Source organism: Eptesicus fuscus, chromosome 15 (genome assembly GCF_027574615.1).
Source record: "Eptesicus fuscus isolate TK198812 chromosome 15, DD_ASM_mEF_20220401, whole genome shotgun sequence".
Lineage (NCBI taxonomy): Eukaryota > Metazoa > Chordata > Mammalia > Chiroptera > Vespertilionidae > Eptesicus > Eptesicus fuscus.
The window spans coordinates 76,334,130-76,350,401 of NC_072487.1; the positions used below are offsets into that span (position 1 = coordinate 76,334,130).

At 52.2% G+C, this 16,272-nt stretch overlaps 1 protein-coding gene across 2 annotated transcripts in view; it reads right to left on the reverse strand.

The window, feature by feature from the left end:
• MED27 (mediator complex subunit 27) overlaps positions 1-16,272 on the reverse strand; it is a 136,447-nt gene that overhangs the window by 27,366 nt on the left and 92,809 nt on the right. For both annotated transcript variants that reach the window (XM_028127238.2, XM_008152500.3), the window contains exon 4: positions 12,712-12,805. In XM_028127238.2, the coding sequence (XP_027983039.1) occupies positions 12,712-12,805 (94 nt within the window). The remainder of the gene's footprint in view (positions 1-12,711; positions 12,806-16,272) is intronic.

The window sequence follows — 16,272 nt, forward strand, 5'->3', positions numbered from 1 at the left end:
AGGCTCTGAAAGGTGGAGGTGGCTGGACAGGTGAGCACTCCCACCTGGTGCTCCTCCTAAGAGGTGCTCTTAGATGTGGCGACAATGTTCAGTGCCACCCAGGCTCCCCCTGACTCCTGGGGTCCTCCCCGCAAAAGGCAGACTTGCCCTGGGCTCCAGGACAAGGGCAGAGCACGCCTGTGAGGCCGCATACCGACGTCTAGGCGTCTGGCTTGAGCAGCAGGTAGATGGTCTTGCTGTTGACCGAGAGGAGATGAAAAGAGGGAAGAACAGAGGTGGGGGGCGGGGGGGGGAGGGATCACTTCCCTTTACTGAGTTTGGATTCTGCCCATTTACTGCCTACGCGGAGAGACGGTAAATGGGCAGCTTGGAGACGGGACTCATGGATGAGGTCCCGGCTAGACGGCAGAGTTTATGGATGACTTTCCCAAGGCGGCGGGTGCGAGTTCAGACGAGCTGAAACCTCACCCTGAACACACCCGAGGAGCAGCATCTGGGCTCGGGGCTCTGGGGCAGGAGGCAGACCCAGCCCCGGCGAGGGTGGTCCCCGCACTGCCCCGCCACCTGCCCCCTCCATTGCAAAGGCTCAGGGTGTCCTCTGTGCAAAGTCGCCCCCCACAGCCCCGCCCTCCTGTCCATGCCGTTCGGCAGCGCTTGGCTTTTTACCATCTCGACTGTCAGACGCGCGCCAGCTTGACCTTGATGTAGAAAATGTTCATTCAAATCAATACATAGACAAGGTCACTTTAAAATCCAATTAATATGAACGGGAAGAAGTGCCCACAGCTCTGTGAGCTGGAAAGGACCAGTTGCGAGTTAGCGACGACCAAGAGGCCTCCGCTGTTGGAGGACGCAGCGGCGGGGTCCCTTACACACGGGCTGCAGTCAGAACATCAAGAACTTTCTGGCTTCTACTCAGGGCACCGTAAAATTCATCTCGTTTGTTTGAACAAATGCACTGAAAACCGTGAATTCCTGCAACCCGATTTTAAATAAATTAAACCTGGACTTCAGCTCACCCAGGAATCCCTAGAGGTGTTACTGCAGTGAGTGGTAGCCATTTGCATTTATATAGAACAGTCACAGAAGTGGTGGCAACAATATCCAGAACCTGGGGAAAAGGAGGCCCTGGCATTTCCGAGGCTCCTTCCCACCAGGTTCCCACCCAGGACTCAGGGCGCGTCCTCCTCGGGTTTGCCACCGCGACCCTCCACTCGGCTCCTTGCGAACGAGAAGCATGTGCTGTACAGCAGGAACTGGAGAGCCGCACAGACGATGGACGTGTCGCTATCCTGGGCTCTTTCCGTCTGCTCATCGCTTTCCCACGGGGAGCTCAGCTCTCTGCCCTTGAACCAGGCGAGCACAGGCGGTAAAGGACCAGCAGCCAGCGGAAGAAGATGAACTTGCTGTGTAACTTCAGGAACGACGGCACATTATGCCCGGTTGGAACGCGGTGTTAGGGTGCCACTGAGCTATCGTTCATGAACCTCTTTCTCCATTTACTTTACACGGGGCTTTTCTAAGGGGCTGAAGGGACGGGCTGAGCTGCGCGAGGGGAGCCCCACACCTCGCGGGCTGGCCGGCCTCCAGGGAGCCCTCATGGATTTGAAGGCAGAGGTTCTGCAATGCAGGGCTGTGCCGAGAGCAGCCTGCACACCGAGCCCAGACAGCTGTGTGAGCGCGTGCACCTTCGCGGGTAACATTGCAGCAGCGAGTTAAAGCTGCCCAGCTCCTTGCAGCAAAGGGCAAGCTGCCACCTGGCATGCTGTCGCCCTGTCCTCCCCGCAGACAGCTCAGAGGACCATTCATCTGCCTTCTTCATTCGAAAGCGACACAAAACCAGCAACTCCCGGCCCGCCCCTCCCCCCGCCTCCAGCCCTCATCTGCAGCAGCAGCAATGCTCCTCACACTCATTATTCCGTAATGACGCCTGTTTGTAAATAGCAAGATGAGATGCAATTAAACCACGAGAGGCTAAATAAACACACATGCTAATTAGGACCTTTCCAAGAGATTTGTTTTCACGTAAAGACTGGAATTTACCTTTCATTAATCTAACTTAATTGCAGTATGCACCAATAAACAGTCAACGCGAATTAAGTGCCCTAAATGGCTTCCCCCATCACAGGGCGAGAGGGATCCTGGCGTTGGGTAACAAGCACCTTCTGTGGAAGGCGGGGACTGACTGGGCAGAGCCTGCTGAGCATCAGGGAAGGATTTTGGCTATAAGACAGGAACGGCACCATTAGCATGACGCCTGAATGAGGTCAAGGTCACGGTTCAAACTGCAGCCTGGCCCCTCTTGTGAGTCAGCGAGCTTTGCTCAATCCCATGGTAGCAGACATCACCTCTTTCCCGTGTAGCTTCCTTCACAGGTTCCAGGAGGGACGGAGTCACGGTCTGGATCCATCAGCTCCCATCCAGCCCCACGCCCAGAATAACAACGCCCGGACACCTGCAGCGGCAGGCCGTGCCAGGGGCTTGTCTCTGAGGGAGGACAGCCGGTATTGGCAGGATAGAAAAGTTGGCGCTTTAACCTTTGATTCCAGGTGTGAAAGATTACATACATTTGACAACGAAACGGCAACAGAACGTGATGGAGTATCAACATTGGACATCTTCTGTGCAGAGGCCTCGAGCACCGAACGATTTCCTCATTCAGCAAATATTGACGGAGCCCACGAGCAGCAGGCGCTGGGTCCGGCCAGGAAACCACCGCAGGAAACGTTACTTGTTCTGGACACTTTCCTGACAGGTCTGCCTTCTCCTTCCCTGTCGCTGCTGCTCCGTCACCTGCCACCTTCCTCCTGTCAAGTACAGGCATGCCGAGGCCCCACCCTCCCTCCTGCCCCAGCGGAGCCAGGGGCACCAGTGGCTTGGAACCCGAACCTGGAAGAAGCCCGATCCTGCAGGGTTCAAGGTGGCACGACGCTTAGGCAGCCCCCAAGGAGCTGGACTCCACGTTAAACTGCGCCACAGCATCCATGAGGCTCCTCAGCCCCTAAGGATAAAATCCATACTTGGCAAGTTCTCCCCGACAGCGTGTCCCTCAGTGTACTCCCCGGGAGGAAAAGGTCCCTGGTCAAACAAGTCGGGGAAACCACACACATACCCCCTCGTACACACTGGCAGGTTAAAGGCTCTGAAAAGGACTGCAATAAAGGAGCCTGCTGCGCTGTGTCTAACCACTGAGTGCTTCCTGTGCATATCAACCTCCTTAGCAATTAGTGCCGCAGGAAACCACCTCGGAAACTGTTCTATTAGCATCAGGAGAGAACTCGCCCGTTCCACCAGTCTCCAGCCTGGACGGTATTTCTCCACCCGACACCTCCCCTCACTCACTCCACCCCACAGCTGCCGGGAGGAACAGCCAGCCACGCCGCTCCTCTCCCCTCGCCCCAGAGCCTGGGACCTGGACCTGGGCTCGCTGTGAGCGGACCCAGAGTGGCTCCAAGATCAGAGAAGGCTCCCGGACGCTGTGGACAAAAACCTACCCACTCTGAGATGGGTAACTGCTCCCAGTTCCAGAACTCTCAAGGTTCACTCTTAAATTCATTTTTATGGTTACATTGAAGTCTCTGAGAATCCTAGTCTTGTAACAGCATCACCGCCAGCCCTCACTTAATCACTCTGGTAGATCATATATAACAACAAAACAGAGCTAAAAAAATCGCTCTGTGTTAGCGAGCAGATGTCTCGCCCATTTGCAATTAATACGACCCACTTCCATACAATCAGGCTGCTTAAAATTCCTGGAACAAGATGTAAAAGTTAAGATGCAAATGCTCTGATTTTAATGAGAATGAATGGAAACGATAAATCCTCTCTCCCTTTGAGAGGAGGTTACCATCTACATATAAGTCCCAACTGCACCCTAAATTTACCAACAAAACAATCATTTGATAAAGCCCGTGGGAAGGAAGGAAATAGAACAGGGAGAGTCAGAAATATATTCAGAAAGTATTTCCTACCCACATCAAATGCTATCAAAACCATCCCCTTTCAAGAAGCCTTTAAAGAAACCGGACTCACTGCGACACATCCCCCAGTTCACAGGTACGAGGAGCTTCCTGCATTTGTTTGGCCCAGTGACCTTGTCTCGGACAGGGCAGGGTGACGAGGCCAGGACTGGGGGCTGACTCCCTGGATCTCAAGTCACACCCCAGCTCCCGTACTCAGTGTGACCTTCTGAATCTCTCTGTTCTCTTCCATGAAACGGTGCTAACATCTTGCACGGAGGGGCTGGTGTGAAAATCAAATTGATAAGCATATATTACAGTTCCCACCACACGGCAGGAGTTACAGGGAGCAATTATTAGGATTCTACTCACGATGGCAGGGGCAGACTTTTCTAGAATCAGGACAAGTCTCACCCTTGCTTCCCTTTCTCCCTGCGTGGAAGGCCCGTCAGCTCCCTGAAATCCCACCCCTTCCGTGAGGGTGCGGCTGTGAGGTCCCTCCTGGATGGCACTGCCACTGTGTGAGCTGCCTCCCCGCCCCCCCTCCCCGAGTCAGGTCCCCCACCCCGCTCGGCTAGCTCTGGGCTGAGACTGGCCTCTAACCAGCACCAGAGTCTAGCAGTCCCTGGGCGATGGCGTGGCCTGACCCCCCCGGGCAGCGGGCAGCGGGAGCCGGTCCTTGTTACTTAAACAACCGGAAACTTGACTGCCACCCGCACTACTTGTGCCCCGGCTTCATCCACTCAGCGGCTCCTAGCGGAGGCCTCCTCTGCGCCAGGCACAGTTCTACGCCCTGCAAACATGACACGGAACAGGAAGAACTTGGTAAAATTCTATTTTCCTGGGGCTCCCAGTCGTGCAAGACAGTGGCTCAAGGCTGGGTAGAAGGGCAGGGGCAGGCTCTGTGATGCCCAGGAAACCAGGCGCCCAAAAAGGATCCAATGACCGCCACGAACCGGAGCCAGACAGGAGGCCTTCACCGGCACACTATGTTCCTAGAGGGTTGGTAGTGGCTCAGAAACACCCAGAAGCGGGGGAGGGGGCCAGGAATCGAGAAAGAACATGCACCTTGGAGTCAAGCCGACAGAGGTGAGCCCTCAGCCTGCCAGAAGTGTCCGAGCACGGGACTGAGCCGGGGTCTGCTCCAGAGAGTGCATTCTTTTTAAAAGGAAATCTATTTGTATTGATTTCAGAAAGGGAGAGGGAGAGAGAGAAACATCAATGATGAGAGCAAATCATTCATCGGCTGCCTCTTGCACGTCTCTTACCGGGGATCGAGCCCACAACCCAGGCATGTGCCCTGACCTGGAATCGAATGGTGACCTCATGGTTCATGTCGACACTCAACCATGGAGCCCCGCCGCCGGGCCAGAGCCCGCATTCTCACTAGTTTGCTCCTGAAGGGGGTTGATGGTGCTGACAACGGTGTAATGCCCACCACTACTCCTGTAACTACATGCAGCCCAATTATTTCAATTAACTTTAATAAAATTCAATATCATATAACTTATATAACTAATAATGCCACAGATCATGGCAGTGTGAACGCATACTCATCTTTTAACTCGGCTGGCAACCAAAATGGATTGTGTGTGTCACTTTTATTAAAACGACAACTGTTTTACCTCAACGCATAGGCACGGTGAAACGATTAACTGGAGGAAAAATCAACTGTGTGGACCGGGTTAGGGAATGAAGTAAAATACAGAGATAAACTGCTTTTAAAATCAGCGGAAGATTTAATGCAGCCCCGGAAGGTTTCAATTATTTACACGCTTGGTCCATGCAGTGTAAATCCGGGCTAATGAGATTCAATTGCTGGGCATAAATCTGCAGAAGACAACCGTGTCTACAGCAGCCGGCTCCGTGTTAATAACTCTTCAAAACAAAGATTATGACTCGGGAAGAGGAGCGTCATTTTGCTCCGTATTATTGACTGCAGTGGGTGTTGGGAGAAATGGCTCCATTTGGTCAAATACAAAGTGAGACAAGTTACAAGGGATTCAAAGGGCCTATTGATCAATAGGGTTGTCTTCTAATAACAAGATCAGTGCCAATAATTGACAGCGGCTCTTTGTCCTCCGGAAACGGTGAGGTCCCGGAGAAGCCCTCTCTGTAAAGTGCCCCGTGTCCACCCAGGCAGCTGAGGCCACGCACGAGGTGGGAACGGAGGTTGCTGGGTAACTGGCCAGGCCACAGACTCCTTCAGAAGCCCATCGAGGCTCTGTGCATGTGGTATGTGATATTGTAGGAGCTGTCAAATGGCATTTTATTTTAAAAAATATTTTTATTGAGTTCAGAGAGGAAGGGAAAGAGAGAGATGGAAACATCAATGATGAGAGAGTCATTGATCGGCTGCCTCCTGCACGCCCCCTATTGAGGATTGAGCTTGCAACCTGGGCATGTGCCCTTGACGGAATCGAACCGGCGACCTTTCAGTCCACAGGTCGACGCTCTATCCACTGAGCCAAACCAGCCAGGGCCCAACTGGCATTTTAAAGCGAAGGGACCCATTTGACATCAACCCATGGCCCTCTGTGCACCGCATGCCCCTGGAAGTGAGGGGGCACTTTCACTTGTCACAGTGAGTGGGGCAGCTACTGGCATTGAGCAGTTTGGGGCCAGGGATGCTCAACCGTCTGCAGACGCCGCCAGTTCCATGCAGGAGAAACGGTCCAATCCAGATGCCAACAGGCCTCCGATGAGGAGCACCAGAGAGCGCCACGGACCCCAGGCCACGGGAGGGAGGAGAGAGGTCAAAGGTAAACTGAGGCCAGGTTATAAAGACCAGGTGAGCTTCCCTAAGGAGCAGGAGGCTGGCCTGGAGAAAGGTGGATAGGGGCTGTGCGTCCAGAAACCAGGGGGCCAGCTGGCAGCCTGCGGCCAGAGCTCAGGCCGCAGGGCAGGGCGGGCAGCAGAGGCTGGCAGGCAGGGGCGAGGCTGGCAGGCAGGGGCGAGGCCGGTCTGCCGGTGTGCACGTGGCACTCTGCGCATCTGCGGCCAGCTCCCTGCTGGATCACAATGCGGGGCTGTTTTCCACAGTGTCAGCAGTAGGTGTACCGGTTAATAATGGCGGATTTTGTAATAAAAAACACCCGATAATTTCAAGAGAAATTATCCAAAGTAATAAAAGCTTTATTCAAAGTAATGTCCATCGCTAGCTACACATTTCCCCCATCTTTCAGGTAATTTGTGGATACCGTCCCAATAGAACTTTTCTTGTTTTGAGGCAAACCATTCAGAGACCCAATTTTCCACTTCTTCGTATGTTTTGAAGTGCTGCTCAGAAAGTGTGTGTGCCATCAATCAGAACAAGTGGTCATCTGAAGGAGCAAGGTCTGGTGAACACGGCGGGTGGGTTAATACTTCCCAGGCAAGATCTTTTAATGTGTCTTTAACTGGTTTTGAAGTGTGTGATGGTGCATTATCATGAAGCAAAATTACTTTGCCGTGTCTTCTGGCCCATTCTGGTCGTTTTACGATCAAAGCGTGGTTCAAATTGATTATTTGTTGTTGGTATCGATCAGTATTAACCGTTTCACCTGGTTTTAGAAGCTCATAATACACCACACCTTCCTGATCCCACCAAATGCAGAGCATTGTCTTCTCTCCGAAGCGATTTGGCCTTGCAGTCGATGTTGATGGTTGACCTGGATCAACCCATGATTTTGTGCGTTTGGGATTCTCAAAATAAATCCACTTTTCATCGCCAGTCACAATTCGATGCAAAAAAGACTTTATTTCGTGCCGTTGAGGCAACATTTTACTGATGACTTTTCGGTTTTCCATTTGTCTTTCGTTCAGTTGATGTGGCACCCATTTTCCTTCCTTTAAACTCTTTCCCATTGCTTATAAATGATCGGAAATTGTTTGCTGAGCAATGTTTAATCTTTCTGCAAGTTGTTTTTGAGTTCGACACGCATCTTCATCCAATAATGCTTGTAATTGTTGTTCTTCAAACTTTTTCGGTTGACCTGGACGTTCTTTGTCTTTCACATCAAAATCATCACTTTTAAAGCGTTTAAACCAGCGTTCACAAGTATCTTGAGATGGAGCATGTTCACCATAAGCTTCCTGAAGTATTCAGCAGCACTTTTCTTCAAAATAAAGTAATGAATTAAAACTTCCCGCAAATGCTCTTTTTTGGCACAAAATTCGACATTTTTAAGCGTAAAAATACCTATGATGTTAACACCTTCAGCAAATTTGACATATGAAGTTTTGAAGCTTGCTGTCATTACAACAAAATAGCATACATATCAAATCGCATGTATGTCAACATATGTGTAACTCCATCTATTGAAAAAAATCCGCATTATTAACCGGTACACCTGGTATCTGTCAGGAGAATGAAGATGATTGCTGGGACAGAGAGCTCTCGCGTTGGGGCAGGGGCTAAGACCAGCAGTCTGGAAACTGGGCTCCCTGAAAACAGGCCCCATTACCATGACATAAAACTGAACCGCACAAACTAAGCCCGCTAAGGCAGCCGTGGGGCAGAGATCCTCAACGCGCTTCCCTGAGGTGTGAGCACAGCCTCACGTGCCTCAAAAGAGCAAGTGCCAGCTGTTCCTGCCAGGCACCGAGTTCACAGAACGTACCCAAAGTGGTTGAAAGCAGAGGCAACACTTTCTCCCACATTCACTTCCACTACTGTACATGCCAGCCTCATGACACAGACCCGCCAGCGCTGGTAGAAGGTGCTTCCCGACTTCTGGGGACAAAGCAACTGAAAAGCGTGGCGGGAAACGAGAGGTGAGCTATGGGCTTTAAACGGTATCGTTAGAAATGATGCCATCTGAGGATTATTGAAATATTAGCATTTTGGGGGGCGGGGAGATTCTAGGGAGACTAACTGGGCTATCACTCATTTAGACTAAGTATCTGAGGGATTCTTAGGGAGACTGTCAGTTACCACTAAGTGCTAAACACACATGCCACGACAGACACGCGTGCACGATCGCCTCTGGGGACGTGCTGAGCGAACACTACAGAAACTGAAGCAGCACAGGGACCAGGTAATGAGATTGGTGCAAACAAGCAAACAAACCACAGAACGCCCCGCGCCCCCTTTGGGTGCCGTTTCCACGTGTGGTCATGTTTCCACGCGTCTTTCTCGGGGATGCTGTCCTGGCTGGCACACGTGTTCACTGGCTGACGGCTGTTGGAAGGCTTAGCTTTGTGTTCTCATTCTTACCGCCTGTCCACACTCGTGTCCTCAGACCTCCCTTTTCTCAGGTGGCACTTCAGCGTCTCATGTGTCAATCGGTGCTGGTCCCTTTAAGTCTCCTCCATCACACACACTGAAGCCGGTGAGCTCCTTCTACTGCATCTTCACCTACCCTCCTCCCACCTCGGTGGAGATGCTCTCCGCTGTGCTGGAACATCAGCACTCCTCCCTCACACACCCTTTGTCCAGTCTCACAGCGACAGTGAAATACAGGGCATGCTCCCTCTCCGTCGCAGCTGAAGTCTCCCCGCCTGTCCCACGGCTGGACGAAGCCCGTCCTCGTGATGTTCCGCGAGCTGGGCGAGCAGGCGCCGCCTTCCGTTTGAGATGGTTTTCTCTGGCCTGGGTGCTCGGAAGGCACATGCACCCTTGATTCACGCCTTTGAAAGCGCCGCCCATCACTGCCTCGTGCTTGACGCATTGATTTCGAGGCGTCTGATGCCAGTCTGATTCTCTTGCCTTGTAAGCGACTGGGCTCTTTTGCTTGGAAGCCGTGGGGACTTCTTGATCTCTGATGTCTAATAGCATCACTGGACTGCATCTCAGGCCGGGCCGTCGCTGGTGGATGTCCCCGGCACCCGCGAGCCCTGCCGGTGTGCAGATCAGACCTCCGTGAGCGGCCGCGCTCCTCCGGCTCCATCGCGCTCAGGGCTCCCGCTGCAGCCGCGGCGTCTCTTCCGGCTCTGCTTCCCTTCCCCCACCCGCTCTCTGACCCTTTCTTCTTCCTTTGCTTGTTTGATCCTCTTGGTTGTCTCCCGGCATCTCTTCAATGCCCTTCTTATAGTTCACGTGAGTCTATTTTTTTTCCTTGAGGATGTTGAAATTTAGTCAATTTCTGAGATAATTTTATCATTTCGCCCGTTTTTTACTGAGTGTAAGTTCTGTTCATTTTTTCACATTTTTGCCTGTTTCCGAGTTTCTGATTCAAGAGTAGTTTTCAGCTCTCCGTCCACCGGAGGGGGTGAAGGTCAGCGGAGAGCGATGGCAAACAGTGCTCTTCTGCTTTGTGGCGCTGGTTTCCTTGGATGGGAGGTGGGGGTGGTTCCTCATGTGCTGTTTAGTCCTTCAACACTTTTCCGATGAAAAATTTCAAACAGCTAAGAAGCTGAAAGAATTGTAAGGTGAACACCCATATTCCCATGAGCTAGGATCTATAGTTACCATTTTGTCCTACCTAATTATCACATACACTGAGTGGCCAGATTATTATGATCTCTGAACACATAATAATCTGGCCACTCAGTGTGTGTGTGTGTGTGTATTAGAGGCCCGGTGCATGAATTCGTGCATGGGTGGGGTCCGGCCAGCCTGGCCAGGGGGAGGAGACATGGGCGGTTGGCAGGTCTGCCTGCTGGTCGAACTCTTGGTCGAAGGGACAATTTGCATATTAGCCTTTTATTATATAGAATATACACTGAGTGGCCAGATTATTATGGGTTCAGAGATCATCATAATCTGGCCACTCAGTGTATATCTCCATCTACCTAGCCACTGATCCATCTTCATTTTTTCCAGGCATTAGTAGACTTCATCCCTAAACACTTAGGCAAGCATACCATTGGTAGAGTTTAAGGTTTAAACATTTTTTTAAAATAGATTTTATTGATTTTTTACAGAGAGGAAGGGAGAGGGATAGAGAGTTAGAAACATTGATGAGAGAGAAACATCAATCAGCTGCCTCCTGCACACCTCGCACCGGCGATGTGCTCACAACCAAGGTACATGCCCTTGACCGGAATCGAACCTGGGACCCTTCAGTCCGCAGGACGACGCTCTATCCACTGAGCCAACCCGGTCAGGGCAGCGTCACAGAATTTTAGACTCCGGAGCATGCCCAAGGACGGCTGAAGCTGCGCCTTGGCCTCGGCACACGGGGACAAGTCTGTGTCCTGCTCCGCGCTGCCTCCCAGGAAAACATTCTGGCATTTTCCCGGGAGCCGCACATTTACATGCGCTAAAGCAGGGCTTCTCAACCTTGGCACCGAGATGTGTCCGCGTGGCTTAAAAAAGACGTGCCATTCAACAGAAGGCATGAATATGTTAAAGAGATGGAAGGTTAGTTAAAATGTATGTTTAGAAAGATTGACAAGTGAGTTTTATTTGTTGTAAATCATGTAACATAAAGATTCAGTTATATTATATCAAGGTATCTTTCAAATATCATGGTTGAAACTTCATCTTTTCCCTACGATTTTATACCTGGTGAATCAGTCACAATTTTTAATATATTATTAAAAATATATTTTATATGTTTTTATTTATTTCAGAGAGAGGAAGGGAGAGGGAGAGAGATATAAACATCAATGATAAGAGTGAATCATCTATCGGCTGCCTCCTGCACGCCCACATAGGGGATCAAGCCTGCAACCCAGGCATGTGCCCTGACAGGGAATCAAACCATGACCTCCTGGTTCATGGGTCGACACTCAACCACTGAGCCACACCGGCTGGCAGTACATGAGTATTTTAAATGCCGAAAGAAGCCAGCTGCTTGTTCTAGTCTCTGACTCGATTAAGCGCTTACAATATTTTGACTGCTGGAAGAAAATTAATAATGGGATGTTAGGCGGTAGATGAACTGAAACTAAATATCAACACAGCTAGATTTATTTTTGGATGACTGAGCTCATCTCCTCAAAGAACGGAAATAGGATTTATTCCATCATGATATTAACATACCAGCATCAAAGAGCCCCCCACAGGGCAGAGAGAGCAGCCACAACAGAGGCTGAAAGCTTCGGGTGCATCATCCGGGGGATGGAGTGCACAGCTATGGCCATGACCTCCGACTCACAGAGACGCTGGAGGAAGTGATGTAACTTGAATTAACTAGTGTCCAGCCAGGAAAAAGGGAGGGTCAGGGTCAGGGTCAGGGTCAGGGTTAGGGTTGGGGTTGGGGTTAGGGACAGTTTTGGGATGGAACTAGTGCGATGCCTCATTCCTTCCCTCCCCCGCAGCAGTCCCCACTGCAGCCCACGCGGACACACGCATACACATGGGAGAGAAAGATGCTGTGACCTGTCACTCACGTGTTCACTCAGCAAATATTTACCGAGCGCCTGTGTGTCCTCCCCTCCTGCTCCCGCCCGTCTTCCGTGCGCATCTGCGGTCCATGCGCATGAAGAGGAGGCGGGAGTGCGTCTCCGGGTCAGACACAGGGAAGGGGCCGCCCCTCCATTCTGATGGGCTCCGAAGCCCCGACACCTCCGGGCCCACGAGGAAAGGCTGGTCAGCTTTAGATGAGCCAGACAGACCCCAACCGCCTTCGACGGAGCCACGTCTCCCCTCCCCTCCTCCTGCCCCTTCTGCCTGGGCAGGACTGCGGACGACGCAGGGCTCCCACGACAGGTCACTGACACCTGAGGCTCTCTGCTGCCCCTGGCCCAGGGTGACTGCTCGGCGATGGCGGCAAACCCAGAATCTGCCTGGGTCCACGGGCTCCGGAGTTCAGTGACCTTACACCCTTTACCATGTAATCTCGAGGCCAGTTTTCTTCCATACAGATGGTCAGGTAGAACTTACCAGAAGCATCGCTGACGTTCCGTTGGGTCTGGATAACTGGATGGACATTTCAGGAAACATCCTGTCAATGCGGCTGATCACGTCATCCACATACCTAAGCGGGAAGGAAACACGGCATGAACGGACCCTCGTCACAGGACAGACCTGCAGTGCACTGGGCTTCCGTCGGCTTCACTTGTATAATGGACTCCGCTGTCGAGAAGGCTCTTTGTAAAAATACCCCTTCCCCGTTCCTCCTCTTGCCTTCCAGTCAACCAGTCTTCAGTTAGGGTTAAGGTACCCTAACCCTAACCCCAACCCTTCCTTCTTCCTGGCTGGACACTAGCTAATTCAAGTTATATCACAATTTTTGCTTAAACGGATATTCAATGTTTACATTCTAGACTCTATGTAGAATGTAAACATTGAATACCTGAGGATACTAGTATGGTTATTGATTTGAGAGAGAGAGGAAGGGAGAGGGAGAGAGAGAGAAACATCAATGTGAGAAACACTGATTGGTTGCCTCCCGTATGCAATCCTTTGGTGTATAGGATGACCCTCCACCCCAGGGAGCCACCCAGCCAGGGCTATACATACATCTTTAGTAGCTGAGCTACACAGCGGCGCGTGAGTATGTTTATTCACTTGTTGTACAGCTTCCTGCTCTGCCTGATTTTCACTTGGTTAGTTTTCTATGCACCTTTTACCATTTTACCCCTGAACTCTCCACATGACTCTGAAACTTCTCCCTACAGTCACACAGCTGAGGCACTCTATCAGTTCCACTCTTTTCGGGGCCATTCCTCCCAAAGGAATCCTCTGTTCCTCTGGCCCAAGTGGAACCTGTCTCTCTTAAGGTTTACAATCACTGAGACAACTGACCGGAAGCACCTCGCATGGCACCTGGCGCATACGGACACTTTGGTTCTGCAAAAACGCCCCGTCTCGGTGGGTGAACGCTCCCTCCAGCCAAGGCTCACCATGGAGATGCCAAGTGCAGCCCCGGCAGAGCTGGCCTGGCTCCGACTCTCTGAGCGTGAAACCCACCAGCGTTTGTGCTCACCATCCAACCCACTGGCCACAGAGGGGATGTGTAATACAACAGCAGAGATGCAAAACTATCCATTAAGGATTCTGCATTGGATTTCGTATCTGTTGGACACGACAAATTAAATTACAGTCCATTAGATCCGGGACAGAGAAAAGCCGTGTTCTCTGGGGGGAGAGGGAGATGAGCTCTCCACTCACAACATGAAAGGCTTCAGCCTGCAACCCAGGGCCCCTGAGAGCAGCAGACAACACAATGCCATTTGTTTAAAGGCGAACCCGGGCAATCAGCTCGGGAAGGCAGACAGCAGTCCACTGATGAACTCGCAGGTTCTCCTCAGGGCATGTTTCACAGTTCACACCTCGAGCGAAGAAGGCAGGGAAAAGCTCCGAAGGCGGCACAATGAGGAACCCCCGGCAGGAAGACGCGCAGGGATCGCGGGGAGAGGCGGAGGTGCGGTGAGGGCGTAGGCTGCCGGGGAAGAGGGCGGGAGACCCATGTTCAAGTTGCGAAGCCTCCTGCAAACTCAGCACCAAACAGCTGGAAGGACCAGAAGAGGCGGCCATGGCATTCAGAAGGAACTCGTTCAGAAAGAACAAGAGGTCGTTCTTAGAGGTAAGGCCCATTCTGTTGACTTTCAAAAAGGCTAAGAAACAGCCCGGCCGGTGTGGCTCAGTGGTTGAGCACCGACCTATGAATCAGGAGGTCGCAGCTTGATTCCCGGTCAGGGCACATGCCCAGGGTGTAGGCTCGATCCCCAGTGTGGGGCGTGCAGGAGGCAGCCGATCAATGATTCTCTCATCATTGATGTTTCTCTCTCTCTCTCGCTCTCCCTTCCTCTCTGAAATCAATAAAAAATGTAAAGAAGGCTAAGAAACAGTGACTAAGAAAGCACACCGCAGGCCACACCGTCCCTTCCAGACGTACAGCTGCCTGCTGTACAGCCTCAGCTCTGAGCTTAACGCTGCGGAAGGTGAAAACATGAAGAAAGGAGGAGGTCAACTCACTTCCCATCACTCCCGATGTTCCTCGCCATGATGGAGTCACACGGCAAACTCTGCGCCACAGTGTACACCAGGCCATAGGACATTCGCATATTTCTCCCCTAAATCCGTGTACGCAGTTTAAACCCAGTTAATTCAGACTCAGCAGGAAGCAAAAATCTGCTGTCCTACGAGAACGGAGGTCATTTGCTAAGCATATGCTAATGGGGAGAGGGGGCATGTTTTCTGAACGATCCTCAATCAATAGCCATCATAATCAATAGCCATCATAGCTCCGACAGCAGGATGCAAATGAACCAGAACCTCGGCTCGAAGCAGCCTCCCGGTTGCTCTCCCGTGCGGTCACCTTGAAGGGCTCGCAGCACTTTCTGGAAAGCCGGGTCTGTAGTAGGCGAGGAGACGGGCACCGAGTAGGCTGAGCGCGGGTCTAGAAACCAAGCTCGGTGCAGATTCCAGGACGCGGGAGGAGGGGCCGGAGTCCTGGCTGCGGACCGCACGGACCACGCGTGCTCCTCGCACTGCCATCCCGTCTCCGGGAGCGCCCGCTGGTAAAGGAAGGAGGGCAGCGCGGGGGAAGGTTCCCAGGAAACCATCTGCTGCCTGGGCGGCATTGTTGTCTGCTTCCCAACCAGCCATCGCAGAGAAAGCTCAGGAAGCTCCGCCCAAAGATCTTATTAAGCAGCAATCCATTTCCAGGAGACTGTTTTTCATTCCCGTGTCTAACATAACGGAGATGCAAATTTCCTTTTCACAGGTGACATTATGTGTTTGCCAAGAGGAGAGAGAGAGAAAGTCAGCTGCCTGCTTAACTGAGGAAAACAATGTCTGAATCCTTGCAGCAAAAATCAAAACATTCATTTGCAAGCAGACACGGCTTTCAAGACGCAAACCCACCGCTGGCGGCCTGACAGAAGGATGAGGCTGCGGCAAAGCGCGCCCTCTCTCTGCGGGGGCTGGTGTCCAGGCGGCTCTGCCCCAGGTACCCCCTTGCAGGTCATCTCTGAACGCTGCCCCCACCCCAAGCCACGCCCGCTGCCACGCAGGGCTCCGCGTGCAGGCAGGGCAGGTGGGAAGGCGGGCGCAGCGCGCTCCCTGCCACACGGCACCGTGCGTCCCACTCGCTCTGCGGCAGGAGCGAAGTGCCTTCATTTCTGCCTTTGGCTACAGGCAAACCAGCAGTCACACAGCAGTGGTGACGAGTCACACTTGAGCAGATGCGACGCGGAAAGACTAATTTCGTGCCAAATTGAGCAGTGAGTCACCATTATCTGCTCACAGGGTAAGACCTGGAGGGCTCCCGCTCCTGTTGACATCACAGAGGCCTCTCCCCCGGAGCTGCGGCCGATGGCCCACGAAGGGCCAGAAACACAAACCCCTAGGAACCACGGGTCGGGTCACGGTGTGCCTCATCCGGGTATTTTCAGGCCGAAGTTCACTCTGAACAACGGAAGAACCGCACCTCCGGTCCTGTTCCGCTCCATCAGACCTACTGGGCCCCCCATTCTCCCAGGACATCCAGCGGCTTCT